Source organism: Eleutherodactylus coqui, chromosome 8 (genome assembly GCF_035609145.1).
Source record: "Eleutherodactylus coqui strain aEleCoq1 chromosome 8, aEleCoq1.hap1, whole genome shotgun sequence".
In the NCBI taxonomy this organism is placed as follows: Eukaryota; Metazoa; Chordata; class Amphibia; order Anura; family Eleutherodactylidae; genus Eleutherodactylus; species Eleutherodactylus coqui.
The window spans coordinates 32,423,317-32,450,908 of NC_089844.1; the positions used below are offsets into that span (position 1 = coordinate 32,423,317).

At 44.0% G+C, this 27,592-nt stretch overlaps 1 protein-coding gene across 7 annotated transcripts in view; it reads left to right on the forward strand.

The window, feature by feature from the left end:
- TRAK2 (trafficking kinesin protein 2) overlaps positions 1–27,592 on the forward strand; it is a 48,210-nt gene that overhangs the window by 6,638 nt on the left and 13,980 nt on the right. For 3 of the 7 annotated variants that reach the window (XM_066575432.1, XM_066575434.1, XM_066575433.1), the window contains exons 2-9: positions 2,427–2,672; positions 4,773–4,970; positions 10,584–10,646; positions 16,353–16,429; positions 20,571–20,687; positions 21,209–21,424; positions 24,525–24,603; positions 27,416–27,546. In XM_066575432.1, coding sequence (XP_066431529.1) covers positions 2,636–2,672; positions 4,773–4,970; positions 10,584–10,646; positions 16,353–16,429; positions 20,571–20,687; positions 21,209–21,424; positions 24,525–24,603; positions 27,416–27,546 — 918 coding nt within the window. In that variant the 5' untranslated portion in view covers positions 2,427–2,635. Of the gene's footprint in view, positions 1–2,426; positions 2,673–4,772; positions 4,971–6,977; positions 8,362–10,583; positions 10,647–16,352; positions 16,430–20,570; positions 20,688–21,208; positions 21,425–24,524; positions 24,604–27,415; positions 27,547–27,592 lie in introns of those variants that run through there. The other 4 variants (XM_066575435.1, XM_066575436.1, XM_066575437.1 and 1 more) reach the window with 4 other exon arrangements.

Sequence of the window (27,592 nt, forward strand, 5' to 3'; positions counted from 1 at the left end):
CTGCATCGGGGTTGTCTCGCGCCGAACGGGGGGGGGGGGGTTGAAAAAAAAAAAACCCGTTTCGGCGCGGGACAACCCCTTTAAAGAATCCTTTGTTCATTGTCTCAGTTCATGGCGCCCAACAGACATCCCAGGGATTGTCGCTCCTGGGCTTCCACACAGAAGTGCCGATCACTCAGCGGAAAGGTCGGAGATCTTCCAGCCGCCCGCCTCCGTTCAGAGTAAACGTGACGTTCTTGGATGAACCGTTGCCTGTTCACACAGGCCAAAAGTTGCTTGGCTTTTAGACAAGCTGAAAACCAAATAAATCCGACAAGCAGCGCTAGTCCCATTGAAAATATATGGAGAATACCGCGGACTTCTGTCACAGCTGTGGCAGGAGTTTCCTTCATCAGCTGCGGCAGAATTCCAGCATGCTATACCATTGCTTTCAATGGGGTCGGCGCTGCTGCAGGCCCCATTGAAAGCAGTGTTTTGTGGCAACCCCCGCAGCATGATTTTCGGGGAATGGCTTGAAATATAAGCCCTTCCCTGAAAATCATCATTAGCTGGTTAAAAAAAAAAACTTGACTAACCTCTCTGCCGCTCAGATGCGTCCTCCGGCTGGCTCCCCTGCACTGCTGTCCAGCACTTTCAGCAGCTGGGGATTTGAAATTCCCAGCCTCCTAAAAGGGCTGTGCTGATTGGCTGAGCGCTTAGCCAATTACAGCCAGTGCTTAGCTATTAGAGATGAGCGAGTACTCTCGGTAAGGTCAGTTGCTCAAGCAAGCCTCGTTCATCCTGAGTAACTGCCTTCTCCTCCGAGCATGCTTGGAGGGGCGGTGGGGGGAGAGAGAGAGAAGGCAGTTACTCAAGATGAGTGAGGCTCGTTCGAGTAAATGATCTCACCAAGCGTACTCGCTCATCTCTAATAGCTAAGCATTGGCTGAGCGCTCAGCCAGTCAGCACAGCCTTTTTAGGAGGCGGGGAATTTCAAATCCCCAGCTGCTGAAGGTGCTGGACAGCAGTGCAGGGGAGCCAGCCGGAGGACGCGTCTGAGCGGCGGAGAGGTTACTAAGGTTTTTTTTTGTTGTTTTTGTTTTTAAACCAGCTAATGATGATTTTCAGGGAAGGGCTTATACTTCAAGCCCTTCCCCAAAAATCATGCTGCGGAGGTTGCCACAAACCAATGCTTTCAATGGGACCGGCAGCAGCGCTACTCATTCATTTCTTGTGCTGTGAGGCGAGTGTTTTCACTTGCTCTAGCAGCGCAAAAGAAAATAAAAACACCAGTGGGTGTGAGCCCTAATTTAAAAAAAAAAAAAAGTGACTAATACAACCAAATTGGGGCGGGCTGCGATTTCCATACCGCTACCCAAGCTGCTACCATGAAAATGTCCCCCGTGAAGCGAAAGCTACAGTATTTGTATATGTTGTGCCTTTACCTGGAACCGTGTTGAGGTTACTTACCGTCATCTTTGTTTTGTTTTTTTTTCCAATATGTTTTTAAACTCAGGAATTTTTATTTAATCACAAACCAAGGGAATAAAAGTTAAAGCGCTTAATATTTAACTTGCTATAAAAGTTTTAATCTGCTTTTAATAGTCCCGATCGCAGTTCTGTTATGGCTCATGGAGAAGAGCAATAGTCTGGTTACAGTCATAAAATCTGTGGTGCCACTACTCCATAATGTCATAAAGTTACTACCTTTGTTTGCCTACTCTTGCTCATGAAGGCAGAGTACCACCGCCCTATGTATGATGATGAGCCAGTATTGTGATGAAGTTGAAAGCCTACTTGCGTGGTAAAAAGTGTGGAGAAAAGTCTGAATCATGCAAACTATTGGACCATTTAGCGTAATTGCAGAGCCATCCAACAATTGGGTTTCCACGCAACAAATTGCTGATCCTTTACGGCTACAATCGGTACTCTGACTCCAGATCTATAGGGTACGTTCACACTAATGTGTTCGCTCCAGACTAAAACTAGCAAATATGTTAAAAAATTCGCAATTGTGAAATCCACTCCTAAATGTTGCGGATTTGACCATGTAAACTCCGGCAAAATGCTGGACTCCAGGCCAGAAGTCAAACCGACCCCGTTATAGTAAAAGGCGGTCCGTTCCGCCCCGTTCAGTTCCACCATAAGACCGGTCGTTCAGGGAGTGCAGTTACTTCCCGAATGGAGCAAGAAAACGTAACTCCCTGACGCAGATATAAACAAACTCTGAACTGTAGCCATCCGACATGTTTGCTTTACGCTTCCAAACAAGAAAACAAATATTTCCTCCCTTAACGCTCACACCCATTACCTACCCAACCTTTCTCATAGCCCTTGACAACTCCTGTTTATAGAAGACTTCCATGTTTTAGTTTCCCTGTAAATCTTTCCTCCCAAGGAACTTGTCCGTGTTGCACATTTTTATATATTCAGTTTTTTCCTCTTAGACGATATGAAGACTGTCAGAGGAAGGTGAAGTGAGAAGGTTCTCATCATGATCCAGAGATGCCCTGAACCAACAAGCATTTCGGCATACATCATCCTGGACGTTCTGGCGGCCGGTAACGTCATTACAGAATCTCTGGGTTCTCCCTGCTATTTAAAACTAGACTACAATCGGAGTAGATGTTGATATCAACTTCCTGAAGATAAACTCATGAATATCGACTGCAGAGACTCAGATCCTGGCAATGGTATGTCTGAAAAATGGGAAGTGTTTGAGAAATATTAGACCACCCTTGGTGACGTCTTCACATGAGTGATCAGAAAGAAGATACCAGTCCTCCTGATATACAGTGGCATGCTAATGAGCTTCATATCTACAGCATATATAGTCATTATTTTATTGAGAAACTGGTATCATTAGGCTGCTGCAGATGGCCTGGTTGGACCCGACCCGAGTCCCTGCAGGGACCAGTGCGGCGCTCACCTCTCCCGCAGCTCTGGCTCTGTGATCTGCCGGCCAGTGCATGTGCAGAGCGGAGCCGGCGGCCCGGGAGTGACATTTCTGTGCGGGCCTCTGCGAGACCTGCACAGAAATAGTGTGCCGCGATTTCTTTTCCGCGTGCATTTTCATGCAGGCGGTCAGGGCGTGGAAATTCTGCAGGAGATCCCGCCGCAGAATTACCGCTCGTGTGCAGGAGGCCTTACGAAGTTGTTTAGTAAATTTATATAATATAGAAACATGGACTTAAAAACACCCAAGTTTCCCCCTCAACCACCGCTTCCCCCGGCTCCTGATGTCGGCACTTGTCATGCTGAAATCACCCATACAGGCCATGTGTCCGTCTGCTTGCATCCTTCACATGTGCGCAGTGAAACGAGGTGTATAAACCGCAACTTCATCTTGCTTCACTGCACATGCTCCCGAAGATGCAAGCAGAGGGCTGCGCATGCGCAGGATTCCAGCATGACAAGCGTTTGCATCAGAAGTCGGGGAAGATGGCATTTGGAAGGATGGGGTGTGATTAATCTGCTGGCGCAGTGACTTGGAGAGCTATAGGCACTGCTTGAATGCCTCATGACTGAGCATTTACATATAGGGCGCCAACAAATAAAAGTAAGAATGTGCGTTAGGGCAGCAGAAATGCAGTCCTAAACTCTCGCTCACAACCTGAGGTTGCAGGTTCGATGCTGCATGGTTCAGGTAGCCGGCTCAAGATTGACTCAGCCTTCCAATGTCTGTAAAATTAGTACCCAGCTTGATTGGGGGGGGGGGGGGGTAAAGATGACTGAGGAAGGCAATGGCAATCCACCCCGTCTGTTAAGAAAACGTCACGATGTGACGTCACCCTAGGAGTCAGTCATACCTCGGTGCTTGCACCAGGTGGACCTTTACTTAGACACATACATGTTTGTAATGCATTGAACATGCTGGATAGCACTATGGCTGTAAGTTAATGGCAAAATTTCTGGTCACAGGTTTCTTTAAATATAACACATTTCCCCCCTTCATCACACACACCAAAGTAAGATTGGATGATGTGGCTACAGTTGCTCTTTTTTATGTAGATACATTTGTTGACTTTGCTCTGGCCTGCTATCCAATGTGCATTACAAAGATCCTGCCACAGCATTCATCATGTATCGCTGAAGATGGCGAGTCTTCTCATTAGAAAATGTATAAACCTTTCTACAGCTGGGAGTTGTCAGTGAGCATGATCATTTACTCGTCTGTCAACCATGAAAATGGTTGGAAATAAAAATAGAGGATTTCTTGTGTATGTAATGAAGTGTGCCTCCAATCTCAGAGAGGATACCAGTTTTCAGGTTCATTCAGAGATTAGATTATATTTGTCCTTTAAGTCTATGCACAGGGAAAAGGGGGCAGCTGTGGAGAAAGAGAGACAGAGGGAGACAGAAAGCTATTGCTGAAAGCTCTAGTAAGTTGTCTGTCTCATCCCAGTGCTGGATTCACAGCTACACTGCTCAGTACTGCTGTGTTGCACCCATCCTCCATGCTGCGGCTTCTGAGAGTGTTCTACAGAGAGATAGGGGGAGTAGGATCTTCTCTTCTCCCTATGTGCCTTTTATGAGAGACCCACACAGCTAGCCTCCTGTTCCTCCTCCACCCTCCCCTTTCCATAGACTTCTATGAGTGACTGTAATCTGATCTCTCAGTGAAGCTGAAAAAGCTGTATGATTTCTGGAGACAGATGTTGTCAGTGAAGTGTGCAGGAGGGATGGGGGAACCTGGTAAGTGAAGACAGAGACCTTTTTCTCTAAGGTACATGTTTAAACAAAAATATATCTATGTCCCTCTTTATATATATTTTATTTAATGTTCTCTGCAGATGTCTATCACAGTCAGGACACCCCAGAAGTGGAACTGGTTAACTTGCTAGAAGAACAGCTCCCCCAATACAAGTTACGAGTGGACTCCTTGTACCTCTATGAACACCAAGACTGGATACAACACTCCCCCAAACATGAAAGCAATGGCCTTGGCAGCCTTTCTCCTGTCCTGGCTGAAGAGACTTTCCGTTACATGAGTAAGAGTCACACTTGATTTTTATTCTTTGCAAACCAGGACTGAGTATATGTTGTAAGTGCTGCCTAAATAGTAGTTTTCTAATTTCCAGACTATTTTAGTGGGTGCTGTGTTATGGTGAGCACCTTCAATATGGTTAGCTGCACTTATTTTATACCGTTTTCTTTTTTAGCTCTTCTGCAAACATCACATGTGTGTATTAACACACACTAGTGCGTTTTGGAGCCGCGTGCTATCCATTTAATTCCACAGATAGCACATGGCCCCATTATAACCTAGAACACAGACTGATGATCCAAGTGGAAAAACGTATGGCATGTCCTATTCCTGTCTGTTTCACCGATAAGTAGGCCATGCCAATACATGTGAGTTGCACCTAAGCCTCTCAGTCGCTGCTCACAGTTACGGCTAGCATGTACTTGGTTGAAAGAAGCTGAACCCCTTCAGGAGCATCCTGTTGTAGGACCAAGTAGTTTATGTATTCTTGTTTATACATTATAGCATTCCAAGAGCTGTAACCTTTTTAGTTTTGTACTTTTCCTCTGCAGAGGATCGCTCTGCTGTTATGAAGCCGGACCTTAGATTTACGTGCTTTGTGCACAGAGTATGTACTGCTGTCACATAAATTGAAGTGTTAAAGGGGTTATCTGGTTATCAGACAAACCCCCTTCAATAGGGCTGTCTGGGATAAAATGAGCCGTACTTGCCTCGCTGCTCAGATCCAGCTCTGCAGTCCCAGCATTTCTTGTGATAGCTGCTGTCACAGGAAATCAAGTGATGATTTCAGCATCGCCTTCCCCCAATTCCTGGCATCATGTTGCTCAAGATGAGCGCACCGATACCAGGAGAATGAGCAGTAACCGGACGACTCTTATAAATAGAAGTTGATTTGTTACAGTTTTGGCTGTTCTATCCCTCCACCTGAAAAGGGTGCATGTAGCCAAAAAATGCAGAATTACCATGCTGGATGTATCCAAGTGAATGATAGAATAATCCTCCACAGCGCCACCTATTGGATTGGGAACTACTTTGAGTCAATATCCAGTCTTGCAACATGATTAGGGGTGTAAGCTAAACCAGAGTAAACATGTACATGTCACTATTTCAAGGTTTTATTGCCCATCTAGGGTTAGTGGGGTTTTTGTTGGTCAGGTGAGAGGTCAGCAGTGTGAGTCTGGGGTAACTCCGCATGGTGCTCTCTACAAGGAGAAACATTACACCCTCCCCCTTCCTTATCAGACTCATGTTGATGGCCTCTTACCTAGCTTAATAGAACCGTGCTTCACTCATGAGGAGCAAGAACTTCAAAACAGCGGTATGTACATGGGTGCAAAAATGGAAAAATACGAAGTCCAGCTCATCCAATGGGAAAAAATTGTAACCGCACTTGGCTTTAATTTGATATGCTTCTCAAAAAGAAATAAGGCTGGATGGATCAAAAATGACCATAACGCAATGCTCTAAGGGCTCATGTCCACGGGCAAAATGAGATTTAAAATCCGCAGCGGATCTCCCGCGCGCGGATCTGCACCCCATAGGGATGCATTGACCACCCGCGGGTAGATAAATACCCGCGGATCGTCAATAAAAGTGATTTAAAAAAAAATGGAGTATGAAAAAATCTGGACCATGCTCCATTTTCATGCGGGTCTCCCGCGGGGACGGCTCCCGCGGGCTTCTATTGAAGCCTATGGAAGCCGTCCGGATCCGCGGGAGACCTAAAATAGGAATTTAAAGCATTTACTCACCCGCAGCGGGCCGCGAAGCTCTGCTCTTCCTCACGGCCGCATCTCCCTTGCTTCGGCTCGGCGGATGTGCCCGGCGCATGCGCGCGGCACGTCGACGACGTGCCGGCGACGTGCCGCCGGCGTCAGGAATTCATCCGCCGGCCGAAAATGAAGATCCGGCCGTGAGGAAGAGCAGAGCTTCGCCGCCCGCTACGGCTAGGTAAATGCTTTTAAATTGCTATTTTCGTCGCTCATGTCCGCGGGGCAGGAGGGACCCGCTGCAGATTCTACATGTAGAATCTGCAGCGGATCTGATTTTCCCCGTGGACATGAGGCCTAAATGTGGTTTCTGGTGCCATCCAGCACCTTTTAGTTATTTTTAGTCTACACAAATTTTCCTTATCTTTGCTGCTCCTGGTCAGGCATGGCCGTGCTTCCGTCTTCTGGCAAGATAGGTTGGTGAGCTGTTGTGTTGTGCCGTTTTTTTTTTCTGATATGACTTACAACCCTAGTTATGTTACAAGACCTGTTAAATGGTCCGATATAGAGTCATAGGGTAGCTAATTTACACTAGGTGGCGCTGTGAAGGATTATTCTGTCACTCATATGCATAGATTTTTCCCAAGGAGCGTTGCATGGCCTCTAAGTATAAGGCTTTATGATTCTCTCCATGACGAGAAACATTACCCCATGGACACAAAGCTGGATGTACCTATATGTCATGTCTTAAATGGATAATCTAGACCTGCCAGACTGGCAGTCACTCTTGCACAGCAACTAATTTGAAGGGCTTACAGAGGGATTGTCTTCTACGACATCGATATATCCTAATAGGACAAGTGGGCAGGGATATTCTTTGAGACTACCCCTTCTAAGTACCAAACCTCTACTACTGTTTAAACCGTGAACAAATGGTTGTCCAGCCCCGCGACAGAACAAAGGGAATGTCTTCAGAGAACAGACCACCCGCTGTTCTCTGAATATAGCTCCCGACGGCTCACACGCATTAATAAGCTACTAATTGGCATTAGTACCAATTAGTAATTTATACAAAAGGCTTGCCATCTTTTTAGCGATCATCTTTGTGTGTAAAAGGGCCTTTAAGTGTGAAGCATTTACACATATACACTGCATTACCTCCCCTGTTCTGCTGCAGTTTACATGGATCTCTTTCCATGACGGCGATGAGCATTCTTCTGTAGCATCCAGCGTGTAGATATATAAAGACTCTCACACTTCACGTCCGATCAGTGTAACTCAGTGAAGTGAAAACCTGCAGAGGATTTTAGTACAACTGGAGCAAAACTAGTAAATGTTCTGAGTGCATTACTGGCGTTCTTTTAACCCTATATCCTCCGGAGCAGACTGGCCATGTATTGTGCAGAATTCGCTTTAATCTGCTGGATAAATGATCTACCGTGGTTGCTGATAATACAAGCACAACCTCATGCTGACTGCTATGGATGGTTCTTCCTCTGAAAAGGGTTGGGCTCCTTTTATGGCCTCAGGTAAAGTGTACACTAGACTTTATATAGGTTCAACCCAGCACCTCGCTGACTACACAGCGCAGAACACAGGAGTGCTAGCACCGTAGTCGCAGAATGGACAACGACGACTTGGATTTTAATGATAATGAGGACATTCTTAATACTGTGGGTCTCCAGGGTGAGTGTGGGATCTGCGTATTGCTTATTCAGGGGGGAGTTGGTTATTTTTCGTTAACTTTTTAAGAAGCAACTACAAAGGAAAGAATAAATACAATATAGAATGGATATATTCAGGTTTTTTTTCATTGTCTGATTTGTGTTCTTTATGAATATGCTTGTAGAAAGTGTACATAAAGAGGTGAAGAAGGGTGTTGTATAGTGAATGGGACTTGGTACCAACTGGGTCAGATGTTTGTGAGCCTATTTTAGGGTTTTCTTATGTAATTTGCCCTCATTATAGATCAGAGCACATGCATTTGTTAATGTACTGGCTCATACATTGGCTAACATATAGTATAGACTGGGGGCTTCACCATCCATGTAGTTGTATGTGTATATGTTTAATCTGTTTATTACATTTGAACTATAACCTACAGTGGTAAACAGAGGTACAGTGAATTCCACAGCAAGAGTTATACCTAATAGTTCCTATAGGCCGTCTTTGTAACTTCTATCCAGCTTTTCTCAGTCCTTCCAATACTATAACGGCAGGTATGTAACAACTGAAAAAAAATTTGGTACCGTGTTAGCCAGTAGAGCAAAATGTGATTGTTCCCAGTAAGAGAAACCAAGTAATCTTGTAGATATGATACCTTTTAATGGCTACTCAGGCATAATGAAATGGATCTGGTGTGTGTGTGTGTGTGTGTGTGTGTGTGTACACACCTGAAAAGGCACATACATAGCGAGATTAATTTGCACTTAAAACAATACCAGACAAGATGAGCCAAGAAATAAATACTTAATTAGCCCACTGGAAATGAATGTGACAGTTTAATGATCTCTAAATTGGTGTTAGGGGGTCACCCCATCTGTGTGTTCTCTCCTTCAGAACTGCAAATAAGGAAGATTGAACAATAACTTTGCAGCGCCACCTATTGGATGGCAGCATTCCTTCAAATCAATGTATAAAACAGAAACACAAGTTAGGGAGAGCGCCATAGCCATGGGGAAAGAAAATAACTGTAGAGAATTCTACTTACCGGGTGTCAGGCGGAGCAACAAAAAACTTTGTGTCCCGCCTGCACCAGGAATCAGAGTTCACCTTTCAGAGGTTTCTTTGTTAGAGGGTCGCTGGTATTATCCAGAAAAACATATATATGTGTATCTAATAATACTCATCCATGCTGTCCTGGAGAGCAGCAGCTTACAAAAGTACCCCAAAAGTTCTAACAAACAGATGGGGAAAACGGCGTCCAGCATGGTGCAGGGAAGGAGATCAGATGTACTCTATTTGGGATATATGATTAAGGTATGTTGTCTATATATTTATATGTGTGATAGAACAGGACTATTATAAGCTTGATAAAGGTGTCAGTTGACGCAGAAACGCGTTGCTTTTACTATTCTATGTGTATATGGTTACTTTGGGGAATAAAATTAGCTTGCTATTAACTGCGGTTTCTAGAAGCTTATTCCCTTATCTAAAGGGCCGGTGGTGTAGCGCAGCTGTAAGAAAAGTCTTTTTCTGTCTGTTTTTGTATTCAAATCAATGTATGAGTCTTTAACAGTCTGTAAAACAATGATTGGGAATAGCACCCCTTCTGGGTGCTCTCCTTGGGGATGCCATTCCCTGACCCACTCACCCCCCAAGTGTCTCCACACACCCCCTGGGTGCTCTCCTTTAGGACACCCTTCTCGACCTCTTACAGAATTTTCATATTCTTCACTGATGCCAGAACCTTGCTCCGAGGTTCATTCCATTCTTGAGGGTATCAGAAGGGACCATAAACTTACACTCCCAAATTCTTCTGTGACGCTGCGACTTAAAGTAGCCCTTCAGTATGATAACTCTCTCTGCTCATCTTGTCTGGTATTGTTTTAAGTGCAAATGAACCTCGCTAGCTCTGTGCCTTTCCAGATGTGTACATTTCTGTTTGTGTATGTATATATATTTAATCTCTGAGTCTCAGATTGCTCATCATAAAATTATCTGTCATGCGTAATCATATGTGTATAATGTAATTTTTGCCAAATAATGCTCACGTTGGGATTCATTTTAATTGGAAGTTAGGCGACAACCTGTTCTTTTCCCCCTAGAGTCCCCCAGCTGTACATCTAGTATAGAGCACAGTATCTGGAACATGATGTGTTTTTCAAGATTCTGTCCTTAGCATTTATATTCTTCTAATTCTTTACTTGTCTTCCCGGTTTCTCTTCTATTTTGCTGTCTTTTCTAAGCTTTTGTTGAACTTCCCTCCTCTTCGTACGATGACTCTTGTAATCCAAGTCAAGGAACCCAAGGTAAATGCCCGTCTCTACAATCTGATTTGCTCTGACAGCCAGTAGAACATTTACTGATGCCTTAATTACCAGACATTACTAAATCCTATGTATTAAGATTCAACCAACACTACAGGTATGGCAGCCGCAGTAAAATCTAAAGTGCATATTAGTGAGTATCCTTAACATTATACAGGGTTGTTACAAATGATCTTCCCCCATTTGAAACGCTCATAACTCAGGTTTAATGACACTCCGATACAGGAACTGGATATTGATGGAAAAAGTATCTCAGAAACTTTAATTTAGAAAAACTGTTTACCAGGAGAGATCAGTGTTGCCCATTGCAACCAATCACAGTGTGGTTTTCATTTCTTAAGCTACTGAGGTAATGTGAAAGCCACACTGTGAGTAGTTGCTATGGGCAACAAGGGGGCTTTTGCTAAATGAGGCCCAAAAAGTTTTATTCTGCCATAGCCGTTGCTAGGGAGATATGAGACAAAAGTGGACACACATTGTACAAGTGGTACTCCAATTTTAAGGGGAAAAGTTACATCTGTAGGCAAAAATCATCCATCCGTCCACGAGTATGCATAGAAACAGTGAAACATATCTGTGCGAGTTTCACACGAAGCCCTCAGAAATCCACCATCGGGGCAAGCAGAGAACTGGACGTCCCGCAGCCGACTGGAGGGTTCTGCTCAAACATTTGCGATGTTATCCCTACCGATTGCAACTGTTACCGGTCGTTTTCACAATGATGTCAGAAGTGGGATCACTAGGCGACTACCAAACAGATGGATCGGCCGTGCAGGTAGTGAGAATAGTGAATGTTTTCCTTGCCCTCCATACACCCCGGCATTATGCCTTGTGGCCTTCTTTTTTTTTTTTTTCTTCTATGGGGGTCTACGTGCCCCCCATCACCACCCACCATTGTCTGCAAGTATGCATCACAGAAGCCATTGCATCAGTCAGTCATGATGCACTGCAATGTGTATGGCAGGAACTTGACTACAAGCTCAGTGTGTGTCCAGTGATAAAGCGGGTCACATCAAACATTTCTGATGCGGGAAAACTTTCATATTTTTTTTATGTTGTGCAACAAAACCTTTTGCGTTTTTCTGTTCCAATTGATATCAGATTTATGTATCTGAGTTGTCATTATCAGTGTTTCAAATCAGGAAGATCCTTTGTAATGACCGTGCATAATTAGATTAAAAACCAGCACCTCTGTTAGCTCGGTGCCCCGGGTGACAGTGCTGCCGCTAGAAGCCGTTTACATCATCAGCAGGCACCTTAACCCTTTCCAATCCACTGTCGGGGCTGCCCCGACATCATCATTTTCCTCTATAGCTCCGATGTCGGGGCAGACCCGACAAGCTGTTTCCTCCCACGCTCTGCTGACAGAGGCCACCCGACACACTTATGTGAATAAGTGAGATGCAAACAGCACTGAACAGCGCTGGATTCTTCATTTACTGAAAGCCAGATGTTCCTTCTCCTCTGCCCTGCTGCCCTGTATTCTCCGACAATACAGGAGGGGAGAAAGAACATGAGTGCAGTCAGTAAATGAAGAGCCCAGCGCTTATCAGTGCTGATAGTGAATGCCCGAATGTGCTTCCCTCCCCCTCTCTGCTGCCGGAGAACACCCGACACACTTTTATGTGAGTAAGTGAGCCCCGTTTCCAGCTCACTTACTCACATAAAAGTATGTTGGGTGTTCTCCGGCAGCAGAGAGGGGGAGGGAAGCACATTCGGGCATTCACTATCAGCACTGATAAGCGCTGGGCTCTTCATTTACTGACTGCACTCATGTTCTTTCTCCCCTCCTGTATGTCAGAGAATACAGGGCAGCAGGGCAGAGGAGAAGGAACATCTGGCTTTCAGTAAATGAAGAATCCAGCGCTGATCAGTGCTGTTTGCAGCTCGCTTATTCACATAATAGTGAGCAGAAGAAATGAGAAAGTGGGAAGGAGAGAAACCACCTTTTAGGGCACCTGCACACGAGCGAAAATTCCGCGGCGGGATTTCCTGCGGAATTTCCGCCCCTGGAAGCTGCCATAGGACTGCGTTAACAAACGCAATCCTAGGCGGACGGCCGCGATTTGGCCGCGCGGCAAACAAATCGCGGCATGCTCTATTTCTGTGCAGGGCTCGCAGAGCCCCGCATAGAAACGTCACTCACTGGCCGCCGGCCCCGCTCTGTGCATGCGCCGGCGGCCCAGCAGCTGGCACATGAGAGAGCCGGGGCCGCGGGAGAGGTGAGTGCCCGCGCTGCTCTCTGCAGACACTCGGGTCGGGTCCCGCTGCGAGAATTCTCGCAGCCGGATCCGACCCGGCCGTCTGCAGGCGGCCTTACTGTGAAACATGTACTAGGAAGCCTGGACTTCATCCTGCAATTTGTTTCAAAAAGTATCACGCGCTAAAAAATTATAAGTCAAAATAAATAAAAACCTTTTAATTTATCTAAAAGTGCTAATAAAATCATTAGGTAATTTATTTGTGTGGTTTTCTATGTTGTTGTTCCAAGTAATCCACCAACCTCTTTCCCACACAAAATAAATTGGAGCTGGGAAAAATGAGCGTGGCAAAAAAATTGGATTGGAAAGGGTTAAACTATATTCTGATGCTTCTAGCCTTAGTGAGTTAGATGATCAGTGTCCTCTCCTGACATGTCTGCTTATAGAGATGAGTGAGCATACTCGGTAAGGCGATATACTCGAGAGAGCATCGCTTTTTTCGAGTACCTGCTGGCTCGTCCCTGAAGATTCGGGGGGGGGGGGGCAAAAAGTAAGGTTTTTTTGTGGTAAACTAAGCCAGCTGACAGCTGGTTAAAAGGCAGAATAGACAGTCTGAAAACTTGACAAATGTATCATTCATCGGAGCTACTGTGATAAATCGGGAGCATTTTAAGGCAAGGCTCACACGGGGCGTAATTCCCGTGGTTTGGCCACACCGAAAAAAAAACGTGAATTCTGCTGGAAAAGCACAGCTTCAAAACACGCAGCATTTTGATGCGGGGTTTTGGAGCGGTTTGGCCGCTGGCATTCTGCTGCGGCTTTCTCTCCCCATAGAGAGGAGTGAGGCTGCAGTGGGGGGAAAAAATAGACATGCTGCATATTCCAATTCCGCACCACAACTCCGGTTCCGCACGGATTAGCCAGCCATGTGGACGAGAATTGCAAAATTCTCGTCCACATGGTTGGCTAATCTTTCTTTACTAAGAAAGTTCTCCGTAGTGGCGACAGGCCATCTTTAAGGAGGTCGTTCTGGAGTAGAATATATAGAATGTTATACTGTGACTCGCAATACGATTAGGAGATCTCTGCATATAGCTCTTGCTTATTTGGTAGTAGCTACTGCCTTGCTTTCTGTCATATGTCCAACCTACGGACCTGAATGTATGTGGGACTGCTGCGGTGTATTCTACGGTGCGCTATAAGCATAGAGTACAATGTGTGCATGCTGCATCAATCTATTCTATTGGGGCCACCCTACATATAATATGAAAGGGGTTATCCAGTTACTGGACAGCATTTTAGCATTAGGTCCAACTGGCTTAAAAGAAGGAAAAGAACTGTACTCTCCCTTCTTCAGCTATGGGGATCCAGCGATGTTGCCCTGCTGTCTGTCCAGTGATTACATCAGGGAAACTGCCATCCACGGAAGTCACCCTATCGCTGCAGCATCTGCCTGGTACCCAGGATGTGGGCGCTGATTCCAGAGAATGAGCCGTGACTGGCCGCAGCGGGCACTTGACTTTAACTGACATGGTCTTTAACAGCAATCGCCGTGTAGATGGCCGGGCAACATCACTGCATCCCTGCGGCTGAGGCCAGGCCAGTACGGCTCTGTTAGTTATTCTAAGCCACTTTGACCTATTGCTGAAATGTTGTCTGGTATACGCCTGGAATTGTTCTGGGGTGAACATTGTACGTTAACTCCATGGAAAACTGGTAATTCGGAAGCCTGCAAAATGTCAGCCAAAGTAATACAAAGGAAGATTAAATAAAATTAAGCAGATTAATACAGATTAAGCAAGTCCTTGCATATAACCGAGAGCTGCTGGAAGTTGTAGATCCTTTTTTCTATGTAGAGGACCGGAGCCACTGCGGAGTGCTAAATGGTACACATAGGGTACTTTACACATAGTGAAAAACCATTCACCCGGCAAAGCGATGACACAATTTGTCTGGGCGGTCAGCTTAAAAAAACCATTTATCTCTGCGTTTAAACAGGATCATCCAGCTTGCTGTATAAGGGAATGAGACCGACTGAACGACCGGGGTTTAAACCGAATGATTAGCAAACGAGCAAACTATTTTGACGCCTGTGTAAAGTGACCGATAAGCAAACGAATTATCGTTCAATCGTTGGCCGTGTTTACACTGAACAATCATCATTCAGATTCGAATGATCAAGAGCTTTTTTTTTTTTTTTTTTTTTTTTTTTTTAATTTGAACAATAATCGTTCCACCTGAAAGCGCCACTGAGCCGCCTCACCTGGTGTCCAAAGGATGCCCTCATCCTGGTACAGGTAAAGGCAGAGAAGAGGTAATGCCATACAGTCCTGTAGAGCGGCGCTACTAGACAGCCCTTCACTGCTTGCACATCTATAAAACAGGTGTTTGACCACTGAACTGCCCATGCCGATACCTGTATCATCGTATGGCGAAAATGTTGGATCCTGGGGTCATTGTAAGTGAAGCTGCTTTTACGTGGTTTGATAATCGTTAAGATTCCCGTGATCCGCCGATCATTCAGTATGTATACATGCAGTGACTAAACGACAAACGAGAACTCATCTGCTTATCGTTCGTCATTCAGTTTATGCATGCATAAAACCTGGACGACGATCGGTCTGTGTAAACAGGCAGTACTTCATCTATGGATGACTGCCTGTTTACTGTGGAGGGGGGCGGGCAGGCCGGAATGATTCTCGGCCCCCTCTGCTCGCACTCACGATCAGCACTGGGTCGTCCCGTGCAAAGAAAAAAAAAGCCCTAACTTTTCTATCTTATCTATTGATCCTTCTCTTTTGTGATGACAGCAGCTTGTATTGACCTCCCCGAAAGCAGCGCCAAAGTGAAGAAACTATGTGAACACATTGTGGCATCGACCACGTTCTCCAACGTGGCGTGCTACTGTTTAGCAGATCACCTGCACTGGGGTTTACAGGGTGCAGCGTTATCATACTTCTGCTTATTGAATATGGCATTCAGCAGACATACCTTTTTGTTTTGGCATTATGCCAGAAAACTGCCCCACCTAAGTATTCCCCAGTGTGCATCAGGATCTTGTAGACGTCTAAGAGTGCTGTCCTATTAAACGTAACATCTCAAATTAAGTGCTCTTGTAATATTATAAAGGAGATTGACATTCATGTCACCGGCTGTGCCGGCTCTTCAAATAGACAGGGATGTGTTGGCTTCTGAGCTCATTGGTGAAACAGTCCACCATGACTTGCTGAGCTTGGCATAGTTGGACTGTGCCCTTCCGCAGAGGATCCATTAGGAACCTATTAAATGTGTCATATGATAGTGAAGGCCTGTAGGAGGAACTTTCCCAGCTGTCCGCAGAATATAGGAAGGAGCAAGCCCTTGGCCGATGGATTATATTGCAAGCCAGCTTGCAGCTAGGGAATCTAAAGAGCAAACACCGATTCATGGGTATATCTGAAGCCGCTCCTTTGTAAACCTCGTTCTAATACTCTCCTATTCATTTCAGTTCTTGGTTCAGAAAGAATAGAACAGATGACGAGGAGTTACAATGATACGGACATGCTAACTCATCTGCTGACAGAGGTAAGTCTATTGATTGTTAGTGTTTATTGTTGTTGAAGTGAAGTTTTGTCTTTGGAGCAGCATGACACATAAGAAACTAGACTATCAGCTTCTCTGAAGCCGCCCTCCCAGGCCGTCATTAGAAAATGTGTTCATGAACTGAAGTCCTGCTAGAGGCTATTGCGCAGAGCACCGGAGCAATGTGCCATTTAGACGGGACGACGGTCGTTTAACCCCTTAATGACGCGGGCATTTTTCTTTTTCCATTTTCGTTTTTTCCTCCCCCCTTTAAAAAAATCATAACTCCTTTATTTATCCAGCCACGTCGCTGTATGAGGGCTTGTTTTTTGCGGGACGAGTTGTATTTTTCAATGGTGCTATTTAAAGTACCATATAATGTACTAAAAAACTTTAAAAAAATTCTAAGTGGAGTAAAATGAAAAAAAACCGACATTTTGCCATCTTTTAGTGCGTCTTGCTTCTACGGCGCACAAATGGCAACAAAAGCGTCATGATAACTTTATTCTATGGGTCGGTACGATTACTACGATGCCAAACTTGTATAGGTTTTTTTTTTTACTATACTCCTCTTTTTTTTTTTAAAGACATAAAAATTTTTTCAATTATTTTCTGCGGTCATTTTGTGCGCGCAATAACTTTTTTATTTTTCCGTCGATGTAGTTGAGCAAGGTTTCATTTTTTGCGGGATGTCCTGTAGTTTCTGATACTATCAATGTGGAATACATACGACTTTTTGATCGCTTTTTATTGCGTTTTTTCTGGGAGACAGGGTAACTAAAAAAATGCATTTCTGGCGTTCTTCATTTCTTTTTTCGAACGACGTTCACCGTGCGGGAAAAATTATGTGGTACTTTGATAGTTCGGACTTTTACGGACGCGGCGATACCAAATACATATTTTTTATTTATTATTTAGATTTTTTAATAATAGATATGGCAAAAGGGGGGTGATTTAAACTTTTACAACTTTTTTTTTTTTTTTCAATTAAAAAAAAACTTTATTGATTTTTTTTTTTACTTTACTTTGAAGTCCCCCTGGGGGACTTTAATATGCGATGCTTTGATCGCTCCTGCAGTATGACGTAATGCTATAGCATTACGTCATATTGCTTTTTGACAGGCAGCCTATGAAGCCACCCCACGGGGACGGCTTGATAGGCAGTCTGCTAAGGCAGCCCTGGGGCCTTTCATTAGGCCCCCGGCTGCCATGACACATGCACGGCTCTCCCGATCTCACCGCGGGGGGGCCGTGCGGGACCCCCGAACATCGTTCGGGGGATTTAAATGCCGCTGTCAGAATTGACAGCGGCATTTAAATGGTTAATAGCCGCGATCAGCCGTGCGGCCGCTCGCGGCTATTGCCCGCGGATGTCAGCTGTTATAAACAGCTGATGCCCGCACTGTATGAAGAGAGGTTGCCACGCAATCTCTCTTCATACATACCCCGACGCTCCATGACGTACCAGGTACGTCATTGGTCGTTAAGGGGTTAAACTAGTGGTTCTCAGCGTGGGCATTATTGCCCTCTGGGCGGCGTTTTTACTTCTTACGGGGGCGGTGGAGCGAAAAGGGGCGTCAGGGGGGCGTTCTGTGTTTGCTTGTTTTTTTTTTTTTTTCGTCTAGTAACAACATTTTTCTTAAAATTAGTAGTGCTACCTCGGTTTTTATTGATAATCCGTCTGAAAACAATTGATGAAAACCGAGGCAATTATTTCCATATGGATCACTTACATGTGATGGGACTTGTGTGCAGCCTGTGCGCCTCTATCATATAATGTATGACTTTTATAACTCCATGACTCCACTACAGATCAACCACACTTCATAACCTACAGCACAACCTAACCCGCTGTATTCCATAATGCCGCTGATTGGCTGGAACCACTTCAAACTTGGGAGTTGTAATGTTAGCGGACGCCAAGTGTCTTTTCAGAACACTGATATAAACTACAACTCCCAGAGACCCACACAATTGAAAGTTCCAGCCAATCAGCAGCATTATGGAATACAGCGGGTTAGGTTGTTCTTTAGGTTATTCAGTGTGATTGATCTGTAGCGGAGTCATGGAGTTATAAAAGTCATCCATCATTATATGATAGAGCGACATAAGCAGTAAGAACAATGTGAGCTGTGTGAGAACAATGGAGACTATTGCAAAGCTCAGACCACCTGCTGTATTCTGCAAGCAGCTCCCACAGGCTCATTTGCATGCAAATAAAGCTGAAAGTGCTAATGGGCATTAGTGTCCATTAGCACTTTATGCAAAATGATTACTAGAACTGTCAATCTTTCAATCATTTTGAAAGATTGTCTTTGCGTGTAAATGAGCCTTAAAGGAGATGTCCCGCGCCGAAACGGGTTTTTTTTTTTTTTAAACCCCCCCCCCCCGTTCGGCGCGAGACAACCCCGATGCAGGGGTTAAAAAACTCACCCGCACAGCGCTTACCTGAATCCCGGCGGTCCGGCGTCTTCATACTCACCTGCTGAAGATGGCCGCCGGGATCCTCTGTCTTCGTGGACCGCAGCTCTTCTGTGCGGTCCACTGCCGATTCCAGCCTCCTGATTGGCTGGAATCGGCACGTGACGGGGCGGAGCTACACGGAGCCGCTCTCTGGCACGAGCGGCTCCATAGAAGACTACAGAAGACCCGGACTGCGCAAGCGCGGCTAATTTGGCCATCGGAGGCCGAAAATTAGTCGGCACCATGGAGACGAGGACGCTAGCAACGGAGCAGGTAAGTATAAAACTTTTTATAACTTCTGTATGGCTCATAATTAATGCACAATGTATATTACAAAGTGCATTATTATGGCCATACAGAAGTGTATAGACCCACTTGCTGCCTCAGGACATCTCCTTTAAGTCAGTGTTTTTCAACTGCAGTCCTTAGGGACCTCCAACAGGTCATGTTCTCAGGATTTCCTCAGTATTGCACAGGTGATGTAATTATTGTCAGTGCATCAGACATTGTCACAGGTGGTGTTACTATAGGATATCCTGAAAACATGACCTGTTGGGGATCCCTGAGGACGTGAGTTCAGAAACACCGCTCTAAGGGATGTAGAAGGTTATATTTTTAAAGTAGGCTGTTAAAGAACAGCCAATCCCTTTACAATAGAAATAGGGACAGATCGCCTGACTTTCCTATACTTGTCAGTGTATTACAGAAAGTAGTATGCCAGTCCAATAAGGAAAAGGAAATCCTGCAGGAGACTTGTGGAGTGCATTCCTTGTCTATTTATGTATCCAGCTCAGACTAGTTTGGGTACATGTATAACAAATGTGAACTCTGAAGAAAAACTGGTTCCAGTGCTTTTAGAGTTTTTTTTTTCTTCTTGCTCTTGATTTCCCCTTTTTAAGGATCATTGAGACTCGTTATTTATAACAATGGCGACACTCATGAACTCGATGCATAATGCAAGAAGAAAGATAATGAAATGTGCGCATGCCTTTTAAAAGTGCTGCATTAGAAAGCTTCATAGTAACTCTTCAAAGTTATTGTGTGATGTAGGTATTCTAGCTTGTTCTGATTTGTACAACTGAGGCTGGTTGGAATCTCCGTCCGGAGGTCACCGATCCGGCTGCAAATACCAGAAGAAAAAGCTGTATGCAACACTTTCTTCCGTCACAAAACCAGAAAACAGCGGTCCCCATTAAAATCAATGGGGTCTGCACTATGCTGTTAGGTTCCGTCTCAGAAAGCGGAATTCCCAGTGCAAGTGCAAAAGCGCCCTTATTTAAGTGTAGTAATGACAAAAATAGACTTTTTATCCAAAAGATACATTTTGGGCTATGAGAGCAGTGGCGGGTATCTCCGTGTTCTTACCGGCTATCCATTTAACATGCATGGAAATACTGTACATTACAGAATCCGTGGCAGTAGGTTACCTTTACTATACCCAAAGTGTAATGGTTGCCTAAGAAGATTTATAAGCCAGTGTTGTGCATTGGCTAAGATGATTATGTTAATCCCAAGTATGATCCTTGTTTCTACTTGTGTTTGTGGGTGATATGACTGCATGAGGAGGCGTACGTCAAGCACTACACTGCCTGAGTCTGCCTGTTTGTACTTGCTGCGTAGATAAATTGCTTTCTGTCGAATAAATTATAGAAATGCTAATTTTATTCTTTGTTTTATGTAGAGAGACCGAGACCTAGAATTAGCAGCTCGCATCGGGCAGGCCCTTCTGAAGAGGAACCACATCTTGACTGAACAGAATGAATCCTTGGAAGAGCAGCTCTCTCAGGCATTAGATCATGTGAGTATATTTTAACCCTTTCCAATCCAATTTGTTGTATCCTGGTTTTCCTAGGGGGCTTACGCTTTCTGCTGTTGTACAACAGCGCGATCTGCTGGCTAAAGCCAGTACTGCATGAGGTGACACATTGGATAGGCTCCGACAGCAGAGAGGCTGGCAATATACAGTAAGAGGACCCCTGACGGATGTTTTTCAACATCGGAGCTGTACAGCCTTAAATCATAGTGTCTTCAGAGGTCAGACAGTGGATTGGAAAGGGTTAAGCAATTCTAATTTTCTTGTTAAAATGTATTAAATGCGAGCGAACGACTGAATGCCGAGCGGTAATCGTTCACTTTTCTTTCATCCATTTTATGCATGCTTAAAAATCATCATTGGCTCATTCGGTTTAAACAGCGCTCGTTCAGTCCCTTTCATTCGGTTAATACAGCAAATGTGAAAAACTGAACAATTATTAGAACGAGCCAACGATGTATCTGCCTGTCTGAACGAGCTAGCGGTGACGACTCATCTCTTTATAGGTGAATCAGCTCCAGCATGAACTCTCCAAGAAGGATGACCTCCTTAGGGTGGTTTCCATTGCCTCCGAGGAGAGCGAGACGGATTCCAGTTGCTCTACCCCTTTACGCTCTAACGACTCCTTTAACTTCTCACATGGGCTGCTGCAGCTGGATAACTTGCATTTCAAACTGAGAGAGCTGGAAGAGGAGAACCTTGCTTTACGATCCCAGGTACAGGTGTGAACATTTATTGAATACCCATGTGGAATCGGATTAGAGGAAAGAAACTGGTATCTATTAATCTGTGTGTGACTTGTTTAGTATCACATACTTGTATTGTCACCTGCAGCCGTTTAAATGAAGATGTCTTAATTAACGGCCTGTTGCATGTTTGCACCTTTTTTGTGTCACGTTACATATAGTATATTTTTTTACTAAAATATACTATCATTTGGAGTATTCTGCTTCTATACAAACCTATTTGGGCCATGTTAATGCAACTGCTGCTCCGTAGTTAGACTACATGCAAACTTGATGTGTGGCGTTGTATTTATTCTGCTTTTTGCGGACGTTCCCCTAAGCAGTGTAGTATGGTATTAAATATTAATACATCACTTATTAGTTCCTTTAAATAAATCACTTGATTCACACAGAGGAGGTTTATAGCAGCTTAATAAAAAGGGGACGCGGGTATCCAATGCGGATCTGATCACACACCTCCTTCAATCCTCATACCCACATTGCCCTATACAGCAGCCCCCTATTACTCCACAATGTTAGGATCGATAGGAGGCCTTTTATATATTATAATATTGATTTAATACCCAATTTGATATCTTGCTACTACTTTACACACTGTTTTATATCATCGATATCTGTATATATATAGGAATGAATGGAATGTCTGTCTGTCTGCGTGTCTGTTTGTCTTTTATGCGCTACTACACCATTCATCCTGGGAAGATTACTGGCATAGTACATTTATGCTATGATAAATGGCGCGCGTGCGAGAGTCGTCGACAGTTACGCCCCCCCACATAGATCGTTCGATTTCCATCATTGCCACTAATTTTGTTGTAAAAACATGAAATTTGACACGAGCATTGATTATGTCATAAATAGGAAAAGCTAATGGGTCCCAACTTGATTATTCAATTCTAAGCGCAAAAGAATTGGCATCCAAATTTTACGCACGGAATCTAATTTTCTCGCTTCCCAATGTAATAGAAACTTGAAATTTGGCACGAGCATTGATTATGTCATAAATAGGAAAAGCTAATGGGTCCCAACTCCATTATTCAATTTTAAGCGCAAAAGAATTGGCGTCCAAATTTTACGTACGGAATCTAATTCTCTCACTTCCCAATGTAATTTGGCACAAGCATTGATTATGTCATAAATAGGAAAAGCTAATGGGTCCCAACTCGATATATAGATGTCTGTCTGTCCTTTATGCATTACTACACCATTCATCAAATCGCCATGAGACTTTGGGAAGTTGCTGAGTACACTCCTGGGAAGGTTACTGGCATAGTACAACTATCCTACGATAAATGGCGCGCGTGCGAGCGTCGTCGACAGTTATGCCCCCCAGACAAAGATCGTTTGATTTCCATCTCAAGCACGAAAGCAAAAGGCATTACGAGCAACGGGATGCGTGTTCAACCAGAAAATGATGCATCCGCCGAACGTATCACAAGACAATTGCTGGATATTGAGAATGCTGAGGTAAAATGAAAGCTGTGCTGTGATTGGTTGCTATTTCTTATACTGTTGAGGTAACATGAAAGCTGTGCCGTGATTGGTTGCTATATATTATACTGCTGAGGTAACATGAAAGCTGTGCCGTGATTGGTTGCTATATATTATACTGCTGAGGTAACATGAAAGCTGTGCCGTGATTGGTTGCTATATATTATACTGCTGAGGTAACATGAAAGCTGAGCTGTGATTGGTTGTTATATATTATACTGCTGAGGTAACATGAAAGCTGAGCTGTGATTGGTTGTTATATATTATACCACTGAGGTAACATGAAAGCTGAGCTGTGATTGGTTGCTATTCCTTATACCGCTGAGGTAACTTGAAAGCTGCGCTGTGATTGGTTGTTATCCAGATATATAAAAACGAATGTATGCATGTATGTCTGTCTGTCTTCGCAGCAACGCGCGACGGGTACGCTAGTACTAAATAAACTCTACACATTTCAGTGGGTCTCCCTATAGTTGCCTCATCAGGCGTTCTTATAGATAGTAAGGAGCCAAAAAAGAAAAGCAAACAAAAGGCCTCCAAAAGTTATGGGACTTGGAATGCAGTGATCTAAAGATAACTACAATGAAAAAAAGGGGATTTATTGTGGGTATTGTAATCATACCAACCCGCAGGAAACATTATGTTGTTAATGCTGTATGACTTAACGCTGTGTAGAAAAAGGAAAACAATGGCAGAATTTATGTGTTTATGAAGGTTTTACAATATGTACCAATAAAAACCATAGTTGGCCACGCAAAAAACAAGCCCTCATACAGCCATGACGACGGAGAAATAAAAGTTAGGGCTTTTGAAAAGTGGAGATGAAAATCCCTCAAAAATCGTTGCTCCCTTATGGTCCAAACAGGCCATGTCCTTAAGGGGTTAAACACTGAAGGGTCTTGTCTTACCAGCATGTTACTGAAGAAGGAAACCTCTGCTCTTGCCCAGTCCATTATAATGTGTCATGTAAGTGAGATACGCTGTCATGTGCAGTGCACAATTGTTGCCATGTGCAGCGTATGGCGGTGTTATACGCAGATGTATTGTGAATCAGCGCTTACAGTAGAAATAGTTTTCCAGTAAAATCAAGACAACAAAAATCAGTAAACCCAAAGAGTATCTTTTTAAAATTACCATGTCTTAATTAAATCAATGATTGTGTTTACAACCTGCTGGGCTTTTGACCCCTACAACCTTCACCACCCAAAAAGTAACAGTCGTATGCCACACTATAGTACAGGGGGGGGCAGCCTAATCTGGCATCTTATTGTATGTGTATTTAGTGTGCACAAGGACTGCTGTTCTGGCGTCTAGTGAAGTTATAACCTCCCACTAGAGTAATTTACTAGAAGAAAACCTTAACTGCTTATATTTATGGCGTTTGCTTGTCATTCGGCTTCAACTTTTAGAAAGCATGGATTGAAGAATTTACAGAGATTCATGAAGAATAGAGTAGCAGACGAGATGCGGGGCTCTTGTTTGTTTCCTACATTGTATTCCTAGATTATGAAGGAGATTCTTGTACATTCTCTGTCTATTCCCCAAAGCAATAACAAATGTTTGTCTTCCTCGCCTCCTGCTTCAGGCTTCTCATCTGAAAACAGAGACCATAACTTATGAAGAGAAGGAGCAACAGTTGGTCATTGACTGCGTGAAGGAGATTCGTAAGTGTGACGAGAAAATTGACATTGCACTTCTGTGTAATCGGTCTTTAAAGATTTCAAAAATACAACGCCATAAACAAGACCCAAACTCAACATGTCTTGTAGAGCGAGCCCCTCCGTGAACGTCTCGCTGTGTCGGGGTGTTTGGTGAGAACGTAAGGATACGTCTCAGCAGCTCGTCCAGACACAATAACATTGAACTTATGCAGGATGAAAGTGTTGGTTATAAACCTCCTTCCCTACAAAAGTAGCCAGAACTGCCCTAGCACTAATCGGCGCAACTGGGATCTACTACCCAACAAAAACATCATTTACATACTCCCCCCAACACACTGTAAAGACGGCGTGCTGCAAGCATGTGCAATTTCAAAATATAAAAACATCTGATTTTTAGATTTGATTTAAAAAAAAAAAGTGTACCGTATATTTTGGCGTATAAGACGACCTTTTAACCCCGAAAAATCTGCTCTGCAGTCGGGGGTCGTCTTATACGCCTGGTATACAAAAAAGGGTGTCCAAAAAAAAAAAAAAGCAGTACTCTCCTCCCACGGCATTCTGAAGGGCTGTTGCACGCCGTCGCTCCCTCCTTTTGCTGACAGCATTGCTTTCTGGATGAAATCCCCGCCTCCAGAAAGCTAATGCTGTGATTGGCTGACACCGCGTGAGTTAGCCAATCACAGCCATTCAATGACATTGAATGGCTGTGAGTGGCTGACGCCGCCTGAGTTAGCCACTCACAGCCATTCAATTATGTCATTCATTGGCTGGCGCTGCCAGAGTTAGCCAATCACAGCATTAGCTTTCTGGAGGCGAGGATTTCAGGCCCAGCATCCAGAAAGCAATGCTCTGACGGCGACGAGGAGGAAGCGACAGCCTGCAGCAGCGCCGCGGGAGGGGAGTACTGTTCCCCCCCCCCCCCCTACACCGTATTCCTAGCGTATAAGGCGACAGTTGGGGGGTCGCCTTATACGCCGGAATATATGGCACATTAAAAATCTGGAAATGTACAGCCATATATTTCCATACATTTTCAATGCTCAAAAAAAAAAAAGAAAATCATATATGGGAGGTCAGATGTAGTCAGAAGTACCCCGTTTCCCTGACATAGCATGATTTTCCAGAATTTTTGAGGATGCAAAATGATTTTTCAGGCTTTTTGAGGATGCTTGAAATACAAGCCCTACTCCAAAATTAAGCCCTGCTAACAGTTAATTAAAAAAGTCAATGTAAATAGCGTCCAGGCAGCGATACATGTAAAAAAGTTAAACCTTTTTGAACAAAAATTAATATGACACTGTCTTATTTTCGGGGAAACACGGTATGCATTTTTGAACTATATCTGACCCATTTTAGGATATGAAGATGTGATTTTTTTTATTTTTTATTTTTAGTATATGTTTACGGATGCCTAAATCCTGGTGTGCACAGCCCTTTACATGTACTTTAATGTTACGTTTTGGTCCTCTGTAACATTGCACAGAATGCAACCAGATCAGCCACAGTACCGCAACTTCTGGAGAATTGCTACTTTGTGCCAATTTCTGCCTATGTAGGAGAAGATCATATGTATATATTTTACCATGCAGCCACTTCCTTTCTCCTCAGATATTTGACACTACAGATAAGGCTGCCTGTCCACGGGCGTTGCGGTATCCCGCAGCGGATAGCCGCCGCCACGAAGCAGGAGCCGGCAGACGGATCTCCGCCTGTCAGCCTATATGACAGATGGACAGGCAGCCCATGGACAGGCAGCCTTAGTTTATGCACTCTGAAGATCTACCCTGAATATTCATTTTGCTTTGGGGTCTTTTCACACGGGCCAATAAATAGTTCAGATTCCCACCAGATTAAATGCATGACCCTACTGAATGAGGGAGATGGAATAAATCCTCCACATTGCCACCTATTGAAAGGCAGCATTCCTTCGAGTCAAAGTGGGACTTTTTATACAAGTCTTGTTACAATGACTGGGAATCAAAAGCAAAGCCAGACTCCATGTACATACAGCTGTTTCCGGGTTATTGCCCCTGTCCCAGGCCTCTCACTAGCAAAAACCAGACTCCTACTGTACACTGATGATGGGCAATAACCCGGAAACAGCTGTATGTACATGGAGTCTGGCTTTGCTTTTGATTCCCAGTCATTGTAACAAGACTTGTATAAAAAGTCCCACTTTGACTCGAAGGAATGCTGCCTTTCAATAGGTGGCACTGTGGAGGATTTATTCCATCTCCCTTATTTGCATATTACCCAGAGGAGCGTGCGTGGCCATTTGAGTCTCCTCACTTAGTTTATAGTATATAGTTGCTCTCCCTAAGGAGAAAAGAGCGTTTCTGACCCCTACTGAATGAGGAATGTGAATTCATTCGCTTCTCATTTGTAGTTCAGTTTGTGCATGCAGGAAAATGAAATGTAGATCTACCCATGTAAACAGGCAGTCGTTCACTTATTAACAACTGCCTGTTTATTGTGAATGGAGGTGGAAGGGCCGGGACAATCCCACCCTCAGGAGGACAAACGTTATACAAAGCCAATTAACTGGTCAGAATGTTTTACCCTACCGGTTATTATTTTCAGACCTAGGTTAATGGTTAAAAGTTATCACTTTTATTATTCCATATTACTTCTTTTTACTTCGTTTTTTAGTATCCAACATTTTTTATTTTTTAAGCATTTACATTATTTCCTTTTTAACATAATTCTAAAGCAGCAGATGGAGCGCACTGTAAATATGTGAAATGTTTTACATGCATTATCGATAACGGGAGTGTATGTAGAAACGCAATGTGAAGTATTGAACATTTATTTCCAGGGGAATCGAATGCCCAGATCAGTAATCTGACTGATGAGTTGTCAAATAAGTCTGACGAGATTGTACGCTACCAGGAAGAGATCTCCCATGTGTTGTCTCAGATTGTCGACCTCCAGCACAAGTTGAGGGAGGTAAGTATGTGAACTTGCTGCTTTCATTTCAAGATCATTTTCATAC